Source organism: Haliotis rufescens, unplaced genomic scaffold (assembly GCF_023055435.1).
Source record: "Haliotis rufescens isolate VD_foot unplaced genomic scaffold, xgHalRufe1.0.p SCAF_19, whole genome shotgun sequence".
Lineage (NCBI taxonomy): Eukaryota > Metazoa > Mollusca > Gastropoda > Lepetellida > Haliotidae > Haliotis > Haliotis rufescens.
In genome coordinates this window covers 3,961,206-3,982,001 of record NW_025963879.1, presented here as the reverse complement: position 1 = coordinate 3,982,001, position 20,796 = coordinate 3,961,206, and the positions used below count along the sequence as shown (strand labels likewise).

Here is a 20,796-nt window from a genome sequence, read left to right as displayed (position 1 = left end):
ATGCATAGGGAAGACAAGGGAAGGTAGTCATAGGGAGGCAAGGGAAGGTATGCATGAGAAGAGTGAGTGAGTGAGTTTGGTTTAACGCCGCTTTTAACAGTATTCCAGTTATATCGCGGCGTGTCAGCTTAATGTGGGTGGAAAGCCCAAAGTGATGCAGGTCTCAGACGTTTACCACTTCGGTGAAACCCACGAGCACGGGTATGGTGCTGACAAACCTAGAAACATTATCGGGGCGAACCGGGATTCGAACCCACAATCATAGGTTTCTGGCGTGCCCAAGGGACGCAACTCTGCACAGCGAATCGCGGCGCCTTAGACGACTGGGCCAAACGTGCCCCCTACATGAGAAGAGCAAGGGAAGGTATGCATGAGAAGAGCAAGGGAAGGTATCCATAGTTAGGCAAGGGAAGGTATGCATAGGGAGGCAAGGGAAGGTATGCATAGGGAGGCAAGGGAAGGTATGCATAGGGAGGCAAGGGAAGGTATCCATAGGAAGAGCAAGGGAAGGTATCCATAGGGAGGCAAGGGAAGGTATGCATAGGGAGGCAAGGGAAGGTATGCATAGGGACGCAAGGGAAGGTATGCATAGGGACGCAAGGGAAGGTATGCATAGGGAGGCAAGGGAAGGTATGCATAGGGAGGCAAGGGAAGGTTTCCATAGGGAGGCAAGGGAAGGTATGCATAGGGAGGCAAGGGAAGGTTTCCATAGGGAGGCAAGGGAAGGTATCCATAGGAAGAGCAAGGGAAGGTATGCATAGGGAGGCAAGGGAAGGTATGCATAGGGAGGCAAGGGAAGGTATGCATAGGGACGCAAGGGAAGGTATGCATAGGGAGGCAAGGGAAGGTATGCATAGGGAGGCAAGGGAAGGTATGCATAGGGAGGCAAGGGAAGGTTTCCATAGGGAGGCAAGGGAAGGTATGCATAGGGAGGCAAGGGAAGGTTTCCATAGGGAGGCAAGGGAAGGTATCCATAGGAAGAGCAAGGGAAGGTATCCATAGGGAGGCAAGGGAAGGTATGCATAGGGAGGCAAGGGAAGGTATGCATAGGGACGCAAGGGAAGGTATGCATAGGGAGGCAAGGGAAGGTATGCATAGGGAGGCAAGGGAAGGTATGCATAGGGAGGCAAGGGAAGGTATGCATAGGGAGGCAAGGGAAGGTATCCATAGGGACGCAAGGGAAGGTATGCATAGGGAGGCAAGGGAAGGTATGCATAGGGAGGCAAGGGAAGGTATGCATAGGGAGGCAAGGGAAGGTATGCATAGGGAGGCAAGGGAAGGTATGCATAGGGAGGCAAGGGAAGGTATGCATAGGGAGGCAAGGGAAGGTATGCATAGGGAGGCAAGGGAAGGTATGCATAGGGAGGCAAGGGAAGGTATGCATAGGGAGGCAAGGGAAGGTATGCATAGTTAGGCAAGGGAAGGTATGCATAGTTAGGCAAGGGAAGGTATCCATAGTTAGGCAAGGGAAGGTATCCATAGTTAGGCAAGGGAAGGTATGCATGGGAAGAGCAAGGGAAGGTATGCATAGGGAGGCAAGGGAAGGTATCCATAGGGAGGCAAGGGAAGGTATGCATAGGGAGGCAAGGGAAGGTATGCATAGGGAGGCAAGGGAAGGTATGCATAGTTAGGCAAGGGAAGGTATCCATAGTTAGGCAAGGGAAGGTATGCATGAGAAGAGCAAGGGAAGGTATGCATAGGGAGGCAAGGGAAGGTATCCATAGGGAGGCAAGGGAAGGTATGCATAGGGAGGCAAGGGAAGGTATGCATAGGGAGGCAAGGGAAGGTATGCATAGGGAGGCAAGGGAAGGTATGCATAGGGACGCAAGGGAAGGTATGCATAGGGAGGCAAGGGAAGGTATGCATAGGGAGGCAAGGGAAGGTATGCATAGGGAGGCAAGGGAAGGTATGCATAGGGAGGCAAGGGAAGGTATCCATAGGGACGCAAGGGAAGGTATGCATAGGGAGGCAAGGGAAGGTATGCATAGGGAGGCAAGGGAAGGTATGCATAGGGAGGCAAGGGAAGGTATGCATAGGGAGGCAAGGGAAGGTATGCATAGGGAGGCAAGGGAAGGTATGCATAGGGAGGCAAGGGAAGGTATGCATAGGGAGGCAAGGGAAGGTATGCATAGGGAGGCAAGGGAAGGTATGCATAGGGAGGCAAGGGAAGGTATGCATAGTTAGGCAAGGGAAGGTATGCATAGTTAGGCAAGGGAAGGTATCCATAGTTAGGCAAGGGAAGGTATCCATAGTTAGGCAAGGGAAGGTATGCATGGGAAGAGCAAGGGAAGGTATGCATAGTTAGGCAAGGGAAGGTATGCATAGTTAGGCAAGGGAAGGTATGCATAGTTAGGCAAGGGAAGGTATGCATAGTTAGGCAAGGGAAGGTATCCATAGTTAGGCAAGGGAAGGTATGCATAGTTAGGCAAGGGAAGGTATGCATAGGGAGGCAAGGGAAGGTATGCATAGGGAGGCAAGGGAAGGTATGCATAGTTAGGCAAGGGAAGGTATGCATAGGGAGGCAAGGGAAGGTATGCATAGGGAGGCAAGGGAAGGTATGCATAGTTAGGCAAGGGAAGGTATCCATAGTTAGGCAAGGGAAGGTATGCATGGGAAGAGCAAGGGAAGGTATGCATAGGGAAGAGCAAGGGAAGGTATGCATAGTTAGGCAAGGGAAGGTATGCATAGTTAGGCAAGGGAAGGTATCCATAGTTAGGCAAGGGAAGGTATCCATAGTTAGGCAAGGGAAGGTATGCATGGGAAGAGCAAGGGAAGGTATGCATAGGGAGGCAAGGGAAGGTATGCATAGTTAGGCAAGGGAAGGTATGCATAGTTAGGCAAGGGAAGGTATGCATAGTTAGGCAAGGGAAGGTATCCATAGTTAGGCAAGGGAAGGTATGCATAGTTAGGCAAGGGAAGGTATGCATAGGGAGGCAAGGGAAGGTATGCATAGGGAGGCAAGGGAAGGTATGCATAGTTAGGCAAGGGAAGGTATGCATAGGGAGGCAAGGGAAGGTATGCATAGGGAGGCAAGGGAAGGTATGCATAGTTAGGCAAGGGAAGGTATGCATAGGGAGGCAAGGGAAGGTATCCATAGTTAGGCAAGGGAAGGTATGCATAGGGAGGCAAGGGAAGGTATGCATAGGGAGGCAAGGGAAGGTATGCATAGTTAGGCAAGGGAAGGTATGCATAGGGAGGCAAGGGAAGGTATCCATAGTTAGGCAAGGGAAGGTATGCATAGTTAGGCAAGGGAAGGTATCCATAGTTAGGCAAGGGAAGGTATGCATAGGGAGGCAAGGGAAGGTATGCATAGGGAGGCAAGGGAAGGTATGCATGAGAAGAGCAAGGGAAGGTATCCATAGTTAGGCAAGGGAAGGTATGCATAGTTAGGCAAGGGAAGGTATCCATAGTTAGGCAAGGGAAGGTATGCATAGGGAGGCAAGGGAAGGTATGCATAGGGAGGCAAGGGAAGGTATGCATAGGGAGGCAAGGGAAGGTATCCATAGGGAGGCAAGGGAAGGTATCCATAGGGAGGCAAGGGAAGGTATCCATATGGAAGCAAGGGAAGGTATCCATAGGGAGGCAAGGGAAGGTATGCATAGGGAGGCAAGGGAAGGTATGCATAGGGAGGCAAGGGAAGGTATCCATAGGGAGGCAAGGGAAGGTATGCATGGGGAGGCAAGGGAAGGTATCCATAGGGAAGACAAGGGAAGGTATGCATAGGGAGGCAAGGGAAGGTATCCATAGGGAGGCAAGGGAAGGTATGCATAGGGAGGCAAGGGAAGGTATGCATAGGGAGGCAAGGGAAGGTATCCATAGGGAGGCAAGGGAAGGTATGCATGGGGAGGCAAGGGAAGGTATCCATAGGGAAGACAAGGGAAGGTATGCATAGGGAGGCAAGGGAAGGTATGCATAGTTAGGCAAGGGAAGGTATGCATGGGGAGGCAAGGGAAGGTTTCCATAGGGAGGCAAGGGAAGGTATGCATAGGGAGGCAAGGGAAGGTATGCATAGGGAGGCAAGGGAAGGTATGCATGGGAAGAGCAAGGGAAGGTAGCCATAGGGAGGCAAGGGAAGGTATGCATAGTTAGGCAAGGGAAGGTATGCATGGGGAGGCAAGGGAAGGTTTCCATAGGGAGGCAAGGGAAGGTATGCATAGGGAGGCAAGGGAAGGTATCCATAGGGAGGCAAGGGAAGGTATGCATAGGGAGGCAAGGGAAGGTATGCATAGGGAGGCAAGGGAAGGTATGCATGGGGAGGCAAGGGAAGGTTTCCATAGGGAGGCAAGGGAAGGTATGCATAGGGAAGACAAGGGAAGGTATGCATAGGGAGGCAAGGGAAGGTATGCATAGTTAGGCAAGGGAAGGTATGCATGGGGAGGCAAGGGAAGGTTTCCATAGGGAGGCAAGGGAAGGTATCCATAGGGAAGACAAGGGAAGGTATGCATAGGGAGGCAAGGGAAGGTATGCATAGTTAGGCAAGGGAAGGTATGCATGGGGAGGCAAGGGAAGGTTTCCATAGGGAGGCAAGGGAAGGTATGCATAGGGAGGCAAGGGAAGGTATGCATAGGGAGGCAAGGGAAGGTATGCATGGGAAGAGCAAGGGAAGGTAGCCATAGGGAGGCAAGGGAAGGTATGCATAGTTAGGCAAGGGAAGGTATGCATGGGGAGGCAAGGGAAGGTTTCCATAGGGAGGCAAGGGAAGGTATGCATAGGGAGGCAAGGGAAGGTATGCATAGGGAGGCAAGGGAAGGTATGCATAGGGAGGCAAGGGAAGGTATGCATAGGGAGGCAAGGGAAGGTATGCATGGGAAGAGCAAGGGAAGGTTTCCATAGGGAGGCAAGGGAAGGTATCCATAGTTAGGCAAGGGAAGGTATCCATAGGGACGCAAGGGAAGGTATCCATAGGGAGGCAAGGGAAGGTATCCATAGGGACGCAAGGGAAGGTATCCATAGGGAGGCAAGGGAAGGTATCCATAGGGACGCAAGGGAAGGTATCCATAGGGAGGCAAGGGAAGGTATCCATAGGGACGCAAGGGAAGGTATCCATAGGGAGGCAAGGGAAGGTATCCATAGTTAGGCAAGGGAAGGTATCCATAGGGACGCAAGGGAAGGTATCCATAGGGAGGCAAGGGAAGGTATCCATAGTTAGGCAAGGGAAGGTATCCATAGGGACGCAAGGGAAGGTATCCATAGGGAGGCAAGGGAAGGTATCCATTGGGAGGCAAGGGAAGGTATCCATAAGGAGGCAAGGGAAGGTATCCATAGGGAAGACAAGGGAAGGTATCCATAGGGACGCAAGGGAAGGTATCCATAGGGAGGCAAGGGAAGGTATCCATAGTTAGGCAAGGGAAGGTATCCATAGGGACGCAAGGGAAGGTATCCATAGGGAGGCAAGGGAAGGTATCCATTGGGAGGCAAGGGAAGGTATCCATAAGGAGGCAAGGGAAGGTATCCATATGGAAGCAAGGGAAGGTATCCATAGGGAAGACAAGGGAAGGTATCCATAGGGAGGAAAGGGTAGGTATGGATAGGGAGGCAAGGGAAGGTATGCATAATTAAGTGACATAATTAGTGCTCTACTGACCCTAGAACCCAGTGCTAAGCAGAGACTAGAAGTGTACCTTCTGTTCTTCATCTCAGCCTCAGAGAGTCTCAGATCAGCCATGGACCCTGTTGGTGTTCCTCGAGTCTGCCGCAGAAGGTGGGTGTTGACAGGGATGGGGGTCCACTCCTTCCGCATGCTGCCTAGCTCAACACCCTGACCTACGTCAAGGTCATCCTCATCTTCTTCAGGCATACTGCAGCACAGACAGAAACATACACTAGACAAAGCCTTGGATCCGTCGGAGTAATGATGTACTAGCAATGACAGAAACATACACTAGACAGAGCCTTGGATCCGTCAGAGTAATGATGTACTAGCAATGACAGAAACATACACTAGACAGAGCCTTAGATCCGTCAGAGTAATGATGTACTAGCAATGACAGAAACATACACTAGACAGAGCCTTGGATCCGTCAGAGTAATGATGTACTAGCAATGACAGAAACATACACTAGACAGAGCCTTGGATCCGTCAGAGTAATGATGTACTAGCAATGACAGAAACATACACTAGACAGAGCCTTGGATCCGTCGGAGTAATGATGTACTAGCAATGACAGAAACATACACTAGACAGAGCCTTGGATCCGTCGGAGTAATGATGTACTAGCAATGACAGAAACATACACTAGACAGAGCCTTGGATCCGTCGGAGTAATGATGTACTAGCAATCACAGATACAGTGCATCGAGAAGGTAATGATTGGCCAAACATTCTTGTGAAAGACTCATTAAATATGGATGAATTGTGACATCTTTTTTGCTAAATACAGAAACAACAAGGCTGCTTGGCATGCAGAAGAAACACTGAAGTGTTGAGGGTGTATCCAATCAACACAGTGTCAGTGTATCACATACCCATTAAAAGACATGCAGTATATTCTTAAATTTTGTCAGAAATTATGTGTAAAATGCAATAAGAACCATTTATGTTGGACAAATCTATTTATAAACCCGACTAAACCGTTACAGCAATGCTTCAGTTTTCCTGCAGGTTATCAACTGAGGTCTGACAATCTATCAGAGAAATGAGCAAAGCGAGGTGATTGACCAAAGTTTCACTGTTCATCTGGACTTGAAGCCCAGGCCTGTTCAGACTGAAGACAGGTGTCCATACTGTCACCACCAAGCTGAGCATGAAGCATGATGATGGAACACATTATTCATGTGTTATGTGTCGATTTCCAAATTGAAACAATATGTTAACCCAGAAATCTGTATGTAAAGAACCTCATGTGAAACCAACCAATAAAAGGAATACAATTATTAATTGTATTACAAAATTAACTAGGTTTACAAATCAACACAAATTACTTCACTGCAATTAAAATGGCAGTACACAATGGAGTGGTAGTACAATATTCAATGACAGTATGTCATAAGATAAGATAAGAATACAAAAATACAGTGATGATAACAGAAGTCAGTGATAATAGTATATTCAACAGCAACAGTGGTGAAGCTTCCGAGATGGGCCTTTTAATGATGCAGGAAATATGGGGTGATGAGTGATCGTCACATGAAAGCTGGTCTTGATGAGAGATGCTTAAGCATGCTCGTCCCCTTATATAGTGTAACTAGCTACTGGAAAGTTCCACACAGTGCCCTTACGACATAGTGTGTTTTTACACTATCACACTCCATGGTATCCCAGAAGTTTACACATCTTACTAGCATCTGAATATCTGACGACTGCTTACATTAAATAGTATTACATTCCTTACAACCAATCATTGTCCAAATACAATGCAATGAGCGTCTACTGAATCTCAACAGAAACAATGTAACTCAGTTACAATCATTGTTCAACAATAAAATACACTGTCATATAATCACTCTAGCCCAGACAGCAAGTGGTTGATATTATGAGCAACGTCCCATGCCATTGGGGTACAATGACACACAATCAACCAGTCGCCGAGGTGAACCATCAGGCTGATTGAGTCATCTCATATGAGAAGCACTGGTCACTTGGGACCAATTCTAACCTGGAGTAGCCATGAGGATGATAGCATGTGACATGAAATCAACAAAATAATAACTTTAACCTCCTAGTGCTCATTGTAGTCAGTTCACAAGACAAGTATGAAAGCTGGGGACATTACATTAATTGATGGACGTATATGGAACACAACCTGCCTGTGGAGGTGTAATCTAATCAGGTGTGGTAACACCCTGATAAGTTGACCACCTCTAGGTAACTACTGGATGAACACAAGACTGCTGATACACAACCAACAACTATACCACTCACTATCAGTGGTACATGACATGCCCCAGCTACATCATGTAGGACTGTATCAGTGCCCCAGGTACATCATGTAGGAATGTATCAGTGATACATAACATGCCCCAGGTACATCATGTAGGAATGTATCAGTGCCTCAGCTACATCATGTAGGAATGTATCAGTGCCCCAGCTAGATCATGTAGGAATGTATCAGTGATACATAACATGCCCCAGCTACATCATGTAGGAATGTATCAGTGCCCCAGCTACATCATGTAGGAATGTATCAGTGATACATAACATGCCCCAGCTACATCATGTAGGAATGTATCAGTGCCCCAGCTACATCATGGAGGACTGTATCAGTGCCCCAGCTACATCATGTAGGAATGTATCAGTGCCCCAGCTACATCATGTAGGAATGTATCAGTGCCCCAGCTACATCATGTAGGAATGTATCAGTGCCCCAGCTACATCATGTAGGACTGTATCAGTGCCCCAGGTACATCATGTAGGAATGTATCAGTGCCCCAGCTACATCATGTAGGAAGGTTTCAGTGCCCCAGCTACATCATGTAGGAATGTATCAGTGCCCCAGCTACATCATGTAGGAATGTATCAGTGCCCCAGATACATCATGTAGGAATGTATCAGTGCCCCAGCTACATCATGTAGGAATGTATCAGTGCCTCAGCTACATCATGTAGGAATGTATCAGTGATACATAACATGCCCCAGGTACATCATGTAGGAATGTATCAGTGACCCAGCTACATCATGTAGGACTGTATCAGTGCCCCAGCTACATCATGTAGGACTGTATCAGTGCCCCAGGTACATCATGTAGGAATGTATCAGTGCCCCAGCTACATCATGTAGGACTGTATCAGTGCCCCAGCTACATCATGTAGGAATGTATCAGTGCCCCAGCTACATCATGTAGGAATGCATCAGTGCCCCAGCTACATCATGTAGGAATGTATCAGTGCCCCAGCTACATCATGTAGGAATGTATCAGTGCCCCAGGTACATCATGTAGGAATGTATCAGTGCCCCAGCTACATCATGTAGGAATGTATCAGTGCCCCAGCTACATCATGTAGGAATGTATCAGTGCCCCAGCTACATCATGTAGGAATGTATCAGTGCCCCAGCTACATCATGTAGGAATGTATCAGTGGTACATAACATGCCCCAGGTACATCATGTAGGAATGTATCAGTGCCCCAGGTACATCATGTAGGAATGTATCAGTGCCCCAGCTACATCATGGAGGACTGTATCAGTGCCCCAGCTACATCATGTAGGAATGTATCAGTGGTACATAACATGCCCCAGGTACATCATGGAGGACTGTATCAGTGCCCCAGCTACATCATGTAGGAATGTATCAGTGCCCCAGCTACATCATGGAGAACTGTATCAGTGCCCCAGCTACATCATGTAGGAATGTATCAGTGATACATAACATGCCCCAGGTACATCATGTAGGAATGTATCAGTGCCCCAGCTACATCATGTAGGAATGTATCAGTGACCCAGCTACATCATGTAGGAGTGTATCAGTGCCCCAGCTACATCTTGTAGGACTGTATCAGTGCCCCAGCTACATCATGTAGGAATGTATCAGTGCCCCAGCTACATCATGTAGGACTGTATCAGTGCCCCAGCTACATCATGTAGGAATGTATCAGTGCCCCAGCTACATCATGTAGGAATGTATCAGTGCCCCAGCTACATCATGTAGGAATGTATCAGTGCCCCAGCTACATCATGTAGGAATGTATCAGTGCCCCAGGTACATCATGTAGGAATGTATCAGTGCCCCAGCTACATCATGTAGGAATGTATCAGTGCCCCAGCTACATCATGTAGGAATGTATCAGTGCCCCAGCTACATCATGTAGGAATGTATCAGTGCCCCAGCTACATCATGTAGGACTGTATCAGTGCCCCAGCTACATCATGTAGGAATGTATCAGTGCCCCAGCTACATCATGTAGGAATGTATCAGTGGTACATAACATGCCCCAGGTACATCATGGAGGACTGTATCAGTGCCCCAGGTACATCATGTAGGAATGTATCAGTGCCCCAGCTACATCATGTAGGAATGTATCAGTGCCCCAGCTACATCATGTAGGACTGTATCAGTGCCCCAGCTACATCATGTAGGAATGTATCAGTGCCCCAGCTACATCATGTAGGAATGTATCAGTGCCCCAGCTACATCATGTAGGAATGTATCAGTGCCCCAGCTACATCATGTAGGAATGTATCAGTGGTACATAACATGCCCCAGGTACATCATGGAGGACTGTATCAGTGCCCCAGGTACATCATGTAGGAATGTATCAGTGCCCCAGCTACATCATGTAGGAATGTATCAGTGCCCCAGCTACATCATGTAGGACTGTATCAGTGCCCCAGCTACATCATGTAGGACTGTATCAGTGCCCCAGCTACATCATGGAGGACTGTATCAGTGCCCCAGGTACATCATGTAGGAATGTATCAGTGCCCCAGCTACATCATGTAGGAATGTATCAGTGCCCCAGCTACATCATGTAGGAATGTATCAGTGCCCCAGCTACATCATGTAGGAATGTATCAGTGGTACATAACATGCCCCAGGTACATCATGGAGGACTGTATCAGTGCCCCAGGTACATCATGTAGGAATGTATCAGTGCCCCAGCTACATCATGTAGGAATGTATCAGTGCCCCAGCTACATCATGTAGGACTGTATCAGTGCCCCAGCTACATCATGTAGGACTGTATCAGTGCCCCAGCTACATCATGTAGGAATGTATCAGTGGTACATAACATGCCCCAGGTACATCATGTAGGAATGTATCAGTGCCCCAGCTACATCATGTAGGAATGTATCAGTGCCCCAGCTACATCATGTAGGAATGTATCAGTGGTACATGACATGCCCCAGGTACATCATGTAGGAATGTTCTTTTCACCTGATTGAAGTTTCAGTTGAAATAAACACATCTACATATACCACACCTACTTGACTCACCATGAAACGTAGACCACAATGTCACAGTCTCCACCACCGAGGCAGAACAATAATAATCCCGGGTATGCTGATCGGCTGTGTAATTAGTCCCAACAGGTATGGTTTAACTGGTGACCCCTCCTCAGTAACACCTGCCCACAGGTAACACGCCTGTGTTTGCCGAGCAGCCGGGGAGCATGTGGTGTAACACGTGATGCAATCATCATGATGCAGGGCGTTCACAAAGAGACTTACAATAACCTTATCATGAGACAGACTTTAATGCAACACAAAAAACTCAAATGCTGGAGAAAAGTATGCTTACTAAAACGTGTATATGACCTAATTTCAATGTGTATTTAGGGTCTGTGCGAGTGGGCCTGGTGGGCTGTGTTCTTATCAGTGTTTAGAAGCCACTGGGTATTAGCCCAACCGAGATGACATGATGGTCTACTTATATGGCCCATCAGTACAAGCTTGATATAAATAAGGCTTTACTTGAACCTGTTCATATACTACACTGTCAGCTACAAAGATTGATTACGACTTGGGTGGAGTAGGAGCACAAGTACTGCCAGTACTCCCGAGGGCCAGTCAGTCAGGTGATCCAGAGGGTGCAACAATTCCCTGGGAGAGTTTCATCCCTTTATTAGCCATGCCAAGATCAGTTTATCATTGGATGACGCCCTCTTATTCATAATGATTCTTTGATTGTCAAAAACACATTATTGTCATAGGTTTCCCTAAACATTCATGACCTGCCCAACTTTAGTCTTTCTTACTTATGCTCAGACAGGATCAGATACAACTGAAATACTGGTGAGTGAGTGAGTGAGTGAGTGAGTGAGTGAGTGAGTGAGTGAGTGAGTGAGTGAGTGAGTGAGTGAGTGAGTTTCTAATCTGGAGTACCGGGAGTGAGTGAGTTTAACAATTCAAATGTTTCCATGGGTAAGGTGACATAATCTTAGACTATTAAAAGATGCTATACTAAGACTGGCACATTTATGGTGCTTCAGCCAAAAATGTGAGCTGCCCAACCCAACACACACAGACAGTAGATCAGTTATGTCTGCCTATTGTCAAAGACTATCTGTGCACACTGTCACATCACTGACATCAGATCTGACTTGAGGTTACTCCACACAGCGACATGACTGTCCAGCTGCCTGATCCATCAATTCAGGAGCTCAAATGTCATAAACCTTGTTTCTAAGTGTATATTACCAACCAGCAAAGGTTATTTCATAACCAACACAAACGTCTTCGTGAGGCAAGGGCGTTAACTGTAGCTATTGTAACCAGTGAATCCCCATTTAGATAGCCTCACAATGTACTCAATCGAATCATCCACCCTGACAATGAGCTCCATCCCAGCTTTCACATACTGACACTTTTAAAATTTACTTTAGGGTTCAATATTTGTTTCCTATTTTGAAAATACTTATCCGACAATGGTGAATATTTATTCTGAAGAGAAACTCAGAATAGCTCCATCTTGCCAACTTCCAATAACAGTGGAAGACAATTCAAAAACAATTAACAAGGCAAAACACAAGTTCATCAGTTCCACCCTCTATATCCAGCCTCATCCCACACAGACAAATACAGGCACCTTCAGACACATGTCAGCATGACGACAACTATCGATGGACAAACATGATGCAATGCTGGCGACTCTGTTCCCCCTGCGGACGTGTGTATGATAAATCTATACCCTAGGAATGTAAACAACAGGTCAGGTGCACTGCATCAACTCAACAACTTCAAACCATTTATTTCCTCTTGAAAAAATATTCATACATGTTCAGAAACAAACATAACACTAATCGTTACACAAACATCTAAACACTATCAAACTATCAAACATGTGGATATTGCTTTATGCCTACAATAACATTTGATGAACCAGAAAATACAAATGACGCTGCATAAGAGCTGCACAAATGTGGCTGGTATTGTCCGCCTACACTTGAGACCATGAAACTGCTAACCAGGAAAATGCTGAGTTAACATATTGTGTTGCCGCTGTGACCACTGCCTACTGCCTACTGCCTTGTGTACTAACATATGTGATTTACCAAAGTCTGATACATACACTGTGCAGACCATAATACTCTTGTGTCATTATGTGATTAGTAAGCCAGAAAATTAAAATCTATACTTTTCCAATTATTAAACTTTTCTTTATAACCAACATGGTTAAGAATTTCTTTCAAATGGACTTTTCAGTTTCTTCATAAATGGTAACCTCCAAGAAACTATTGCCTACCATATCCACAACACTAACCTTTCATAGCTTGTCACAGTGCTGCCATGCTGTGACATAGACAGACATCTTTGTGCCACAGGTTTTCCCCCTCAGCCGTACCCTCCCAGTTAGTAATGACACACCTCACACCAACACACCCCACACCACAACACCAGTCACCAGCTACTCTGCCTCATGGATACTTGATATGGTTTAACATCTTTATGACATCTGCACCATCAAAAGAGGAACCTTAAACAAAGCCATAAATAAAATAGCAAGGACATACCACTCCATATGTCAGTGGATATACAAAGTTGTAACATTAGACATTTGTCCTACTGGCAGTCTGCTGGTACAGCACATTGTGCCTGTCTGCATTCCTGCAGTCCATGCATTCCATTGTTGGCAGTGACAATATCAACCACTGAGGTCTGTGGTGCTTATTGGGAAGTGTTTTGTGTCAATGCCGCTCCTGCTAGATTGGAGGCAACCTGGCGGTTTCATCCATTCTCTTGCTATTCACAACTCAATCTAATCACTGAGATCTTGTGAAAATTAACTACACTCGAAAGCAGTATACATATAAACAGGGTTCATACTGATCTTTGGACGCAGCACTTTTCAAGGAAAAACATTTGTTTTCAAGGACTCTTTTCCTGTTTAACAATGCCCAAATCTGTAAATTTAATCCCAAAAATGACTGACAGCTTTTCAGGTGACAACTGCTTCATCTGCAAGATTTTAGCACACTTTCCCCCATCGTACTGATATCAATATCCTTCCTGCAGCAGTAACACAATGCCATGTTTATGTCTTTCGAGCACCAACTGATGCTATCAAATCCAAGCACGATTAAAATACAGCATTTGAGCACTTCCATGGTAAAATGGCAGAATCAAGCACTTTTTATCAGACATGGTTAAATTCCAGCAACTCTGTTCATATCTGTGAAAACCTATATATACTTACAGTGAAAACTAACAATCACAGTTGCCAACAAAGGCCAATTAATGTCAGTATGGGTTCTGTTCTGACAAACAATTGTAAGTCTGAGAGTGCGTGAGTGAGTGACACCGGAAATGGACATCTCATCCATGCAGGAAACTGAACTCAGGTGTCTGTTGTGATGAACCAACCTACCATAGGCACAGCATCACTAATATATTGGCTAGTCCTGGTCTGTACAATGTCTAGAAGGAGACAAAGGTTACTCTTGGAGCAGCCATACCAGGAAACAATACCTGTATCATCAAATATTTCACTCAAGTAGGGTGCTCAACATCTTCCCAAGGCAAGGAAGTTAACTGACTATAAAAATCCAGTTTCAACCCTGAACTAGGCTGGAATTATGGAGTTATATTTTGGCTGGACTAACGAGTCTATGCAAAGTCCAATCAAAATCGCATTAAGAAATCGACGTTTGGTTCGAAAACTGTCGTGTAGATTTTGGTCGATTGCATGATTTGCAAAGCATGTGTCCCGTCAACTTAGCATCAACAGACAAATCTTTTCATGTTTTTAATCCAGGGGCATGTGATTTGATGCACATCGCGAAGTAAGACCCGTTCTATTACAATATAGATCTTGATTATCGATCAGAATGTCTTCACTTGGCATCCCCATGCATTTTATTTGAAGCAAATGCAAGTGATATGTGAGTGGAATCTGATTGGTTAGTAGGAGGGGCATAGAAGGGACACGACTCAAAATAGCCACTGATGGCCCCATGATCGAGTTCAGAAATCCAGCCTAGTTCGGCAAGGGTGGAAACTGGACTTTTACTGTCAGTTAACTCCCTTGCCTCGGGAATATGTGTGCTCAAATATATACTTGCATCTTGGAAACCCTTGGTTCAGGAAGTCCAAATGACTTGTCAGTAAATACATGAGCCCGCCCCTTGAGAAAGACATATTTGTGCTTCTAACCCTTTAATCTATATTATCTTTCACAAAAATGAATTTCTGCCCCCTGAGTCAATACATGCAAGATCAACCATCTATATCTATGCGCCTATAGCTGTCAAAGACTAGGCCCAAGAAAAACATTTGTAGTTTCTTAAAAGTATATTTAAACCATGGCAAGAATAGAATAAACGCAAGGAGTTCAATTTGAAGCATAAGGTGATCTTTGGTGTCCCCATCAACATCCGTGAGTCAACTGACTTTCATCATTCACAGAGGAAATAACTTAATTTAGCTAATACAGGTTGACACAGGCTGAGGCTGAGCGTATCCTATCTGGTTCCACTCCAAAGTAAGCTTGAATACCACACTGATCAAATATGGCACAACAAAACTGTGGCTGATTCCGATGACTTCGCGCCAATCTAAGTCCCCGACTTGGAGACAGTGCAAGTCATTTGGGGACAACCACAACAAAACCAAAGGCTCAGCATCTCGTGAGAGTGAATTAAGTTCGACTAGATGAACTTCAAGTTGAACGCAACACACTTCAGCTCCCCTGCCCGATATTGTTTGGTGTAATCCCTTAATCTTATAACAAAGACCATGTGGAGGCAAGAATGGCTTCGATAACACCGGATGTCAATTCCACAAAAACAAACATGGCCGAAACAAGGAGCGGTGGAGAAAGTGGACTTGGTTACATTTAACTGTTTGGTCAATCTGGTTATGATGTGCCATTCAGCCGGTCACTGCTCGCGTGCTGGACACTTCTGGTCAAAGGCCTGTTTGTCGACTAGAATGGGGTATTTAATCAGCAAATTACTTCAGTTATCTAAAACTAACAGAAGGGCCTTTGCAGCAGCAGCACATAATGTTTGACGGTGGGTTGTGAACTAGAAGTAGCAAAGTTTGTTTGACCTTCATATTATTTGAGATTGCAGAAATCTTTTTAGTTTATCCCTGCAGAATCTAAGTATCATAAAGCACATTAATATCAATGTGATCCATGTCACCGGACATTTGTCCATTCCATGATATTTGTGCAATGTCAGCAGTTTGTGCAGGCCTTGCCAAGATTAATCCTTTTACTAAATGCTTCGCTGAGCATGTCATCCTATTGTAACAAACCACACACCTTGTAAATAACCTTTCCCTGTCTTCATTTCAAATACACTGTCTTTGGTTTGATCTATTTTAATGACATATTATCTCCAGGAGGTTCTCAGAGCGTACACAAGTATGTGCACAGGGTATCAATGCATCATGTTAGGCCAAGTAATTGGTCACATGATCACAAGAGTAAGCAACCGAATATCTATTTACATAATCAAATACACATTTTTTAAATCCCATGAGTTCAAATATGTAGGCTGCACTATTTTCCCACCTCACAATCTTGCTTTTGGGTTTTAACAGTTCTGCTGCTTTCGTCTTTTCAGATTGTGCTTTCAGTGCAGTGAATACAGGGTTGTAACAGTACCATCAATCCATTCACAGGTTTACTTAAGGCAAGTTTGAATGCTAAGTATCGTAATGCTCCATTGTATTATTCACATGCTGTTACAAAGTATAGCATACAACACACTCTGACATTACACTAGCACACTGAACTGTGACATGGTCAAGTTTGGCTTGCACAGTGATGCCAGCTGCCTGTGTGGTTATACAATGTAACATGCATTTAGAATAGACTTTCACTTTGTGTGAGTTCATTGATGTAGGAACCTTCATAGAGTCAGGGCCAAACTGTATGAACTTTGGAGCTTGTGAAAGTAAGTGAAATTCAATTCTTATAATATTTTATTTCACTATTTTAAACGTTGATTGATCTACAGTAACATCTTCTGTAGTTGGGTTAGAACAAATAGATTCCAATAATATCATTAGATGAAAAAAGTCTCTAAAGAATGACCTCAGTAAGTCACTATGACAGTGCATTGTAATAAACTTTCATCAAGTACAGGACTTCAAAATGGCTGACACGACAAAAGTGAGGTGAGAGATTTCCAGTGTCTTTAATAAACCTGTTGTGATTACAAGAGTAGTTATCATCAAACAATGAGCAATTGGCCCATCAATGAAAGGTGATTCTAAAGTTGTGTCAAACAGATACCGAGGTAAATTCATAGATTGCTACAGACTGTCAATATCTGTCTAGACATGGATCGAGTCAAAAGTTTAAAACGAAGTCGAAATATTAAATATTAAAACACTCCACATTCAAACACTCTGACTTATCTCAATGTATGCTAAAACTCTAAGTTAAAGTTAAAAGGGTCTAAAGGATCTAAGACAGTGCTTCTGTATTTATTTGTGTCGGGGAATTCCCAGGAGTTTAAGTCATTTTAAGAATACAGTCTCATGAAACTGAAAGTTAACATGTGCCGTTCAAACACTTATGAACGTTAGTTTCAAGGTCATTTGACGGACCTCTTGTCCAATGGAAAAGCTGTAAATCATGTAAACTTCAAATAAAATATGATCATTCACTATATCATTGTGCAATGTCAACCTCACAATAGCAGCAGAACTGTTCTTGTCATAGATCTTTGCAAAATGGCACCAGAACATCACCCAGTGGTCTGCTGTGTTCAATAGGCTATTTGTATGAGTGAGTGAGTGGATTATGGTTCTGTGCAGCGGTCACCAATATTGCAGCAACATTATAGTTGTCAATATTTAATGCCATTATTCTTATTCTGTCAGCTTTTCAAGTAAGAGAGTATGCTATTCCAGTCATTGTTAAGATAAACATGTCTTTCAATACCCATGTTATTATTCACAAGTCAATGTCAAAATATATAGTTCTTTTTTTTTGTAAGATGTTGGGAAGATATGGCTTCCAAGGGAAATCAGCTACTTTAGGACAAAGTCCCTATTTTACGATAGGAATAGGTCCAGGTTCAAAACAAACTCCTGCTTCAGTCTGTGTTTAACACTACCCTGTCTTTGTCAATACTTAATACCACCCTGTCTCAGTCTGTAGATAAAACCACACTATCACAGTCTACACTTACTACCACCCTGACTCAGACGATACTTAATACCACCCTGTCTCAGACAATACTTAATAGCACCCTGACTCAGACGATACTTAATACCACCCTGTCTCAGACAATACTTAATAGCACCCTGTCTCAGACGATACTTAATACCACCCTGTCTCGGATGATACGTAATACCACCCTATCTTGGATGATACGTAATACCACCCTGTCTCAGACAATACTTATTACCACCCTGTCTCGGATGATACTCAATACCACCCTGTCTCGGATGATGCTTAATACCACCCTGTCTTAGACGATACTTAATACCACCCTGTATCGGATGATACTTTATACCACCCTGTCTCAGATGATGCTTAATACCACCCTGTCTTAGATGATACTTAATACTACCCTGTCTCGAATGATTCTTAATAACTCCCTGTCTCGAATGATACATAATACCACCCTGTCCCGGATGATACATAATACCACCCTATCGTGGATGATACGTAATACCACCCTATCTCAGATGATACTTAATACCACTCTATCTTGGATGATACTTAATACCACCTTATCTTGGACGATACTTTATAGTTTATACCACCCTGTCTCGGATGATACTCATTACCATCCTGTCTCAGACGATACGTAATTGCCACCCTGTCTCAGAGGAAACTCAATACCACCCTGTCTCAGAGGAAACTCAATACCACCCTGTCTCAGAATATACTTCATACCACCCTGTCTCAGAGGAAACTCAATACCACCCTGTCTCAGAGGAAACTCAATACCACCCTGTCTCAGAATATACTTCATACCACCCTGTCTCAGACGATACTTAATACCACCCTGTCTCAGAGGAAACTAAATACCACCCTGTCTCAGAATATGCTTCATACCACCCTGTTTCGGATGATACTTATTACCATCCTGTCTCAGACGATACTTAATACCATCCTGTCTCAGATGATACTTAATACCACCCTGTCTCAGATGATGCTTAATACCACCCTGTCTTACATGATACTTAATACCACCCTGTATCGGATGATACTTAATACCACCCTGTCTCAGATGATGGTTAATACCACCCTGTCTTACATGATACTTAATACCACCCTGTCTCAGACGACACTTGATTCCACCTTGTCTCGGATGATACTAAATACCACCCTGTCTCTGAAGTGACTTAATACCACCCTTTCTCGGATGAAACTTAATACCACCCTGTCTTGGATTATACTTAATACCATCCCATCTCAGTCTGTACTTAAAACCATCCACTCTCAGTATGTACTTAATATCATCCTATCTCAGTCTGTATTTAATACCATCCCATCTAAGTCTGTACTTAATATCACCCATCTCAGTATGTACTTAATACCATCCCATCTCAGTCTGTACTTAATACCATCCCATCTCAGTATGTACTTAATACCACCCATCTCAGCCTGTACTTAATACCATCCCATCTCAGTCTGTACTTAATACCATCCCATCTCAGTCTGTACTTAATATCACCCATGTTAGTCTGTACTTAATATCACCCATCTCAGTATGTACTTAATACCATCCCATCTCAGTCTGTACTTAATACCACCTATCTCAGTCTGTACTTAATACCATCCCATCTCAGTCTGTACTTAATACCATCCTATCTAAGTCAGTACTTAATACCATCCCATCTCAGTCTGTACTTAATATCACCCATCTTAGTCTGTACTTAATATCACCCATCTCAGTATGTACTTAATACCATCCCAACTCAGTCTGTACTTAATACCACCTATCTCAGTCTGTACTTAATACCATCCTATCTCAGTCTGTACTTAATACCATCCCATCTCAGTCTGTACTTAATATCGCCCATATCAGTCTGTACTTACTACCACCCATCTGTCTGTACTTAATACTACCCATCTCAGTCTGTACTTAATACAATCCTATCTCAGTCTGTACTTAATACCATCCCATCTTAGTCTGTACTTAATACCACCCATCTCAGGCTGTACTTAATACCACCCTGTCTTGGATTATACTTAATACCATCCCATCTCAGTCTGTACTTAATACCACCTATCTCAGTATGTACTTAATACCATCCCATCTCAGTCTGTATTTAATACCATCCCATCTTAGTCTGTACTTAATATCACCCATCTCAGTCTGTACTTAATACCATCCTATCTCAGTCCGTACTTAATACCATCCCATCTCAGTCTGTAATTAATACCATCCCATCTCAGTATGTACTTAATACCACCCATCTCAGCCTGTACTTAATACCATCCTATCTCAGTCTGTACTTAATACCATCCCATCTCAGTCTGTACTTAATATCACCCATCTTAGTCTGTACTTAATATCACCCATCTCAGTATGTACTAAATACCATCCCATCTCAGTCTGTACTTAATATCACCCATCTCAGTCTGTACTTACTACCACCCATCTCAGTCTGTACTTACTACCACCCATCTGTCTGTACTTAATACTACCCATCTCAGTCTGTACTTAATACCACCCATCTCAGTCTGTACTTAATACAATCCTATCTCAGTCTGTACTTAATACCATCCCATCTTAGTCTGTACTTAATACCACCCATCTCAGGCTGTACTTAATACCACCCATCTCAGCCTGTACTTAATACCATCCCATCTCAGTCTGTACTTAATACCACCTATCTCAGTCTGTACTTAATACCATCCCATCTCAGTCTGTACTTAATACCATCCTATCTCAGTCCGTATTTAATACCATCCTATCTCAGTCTGTACTTAATATCACCCATCTCAG

General features: G+C 44.2%; 1 protein-coding gene across 5 annotated transcripts in view; it reads right to left on the bottom strand.

Annotated features, from left to right (window-relative positions):
* The window catches only part of LOC124119209 (puratrophin-1-like), a 248,489-nt gene that overhangs the window by 19,857 nt on the left and 207,836 nt on the right, over positions 1-20,796 (bottom strand). For all 5 annotated transcript variants that reach the window (XM_048398816.1, XM_048398817.1, XM_048398818.1 and 2 more), the window contains one exon: positions 5,622-5,798. In XM_048398816.1, coding sequence (XP_048254773.1) covers positions 5,622-5,798 — 177 coding nt within the window. The remainder of the gene's footprint in view (positions 1-5,621; positions 5,799-20,796) is intronic.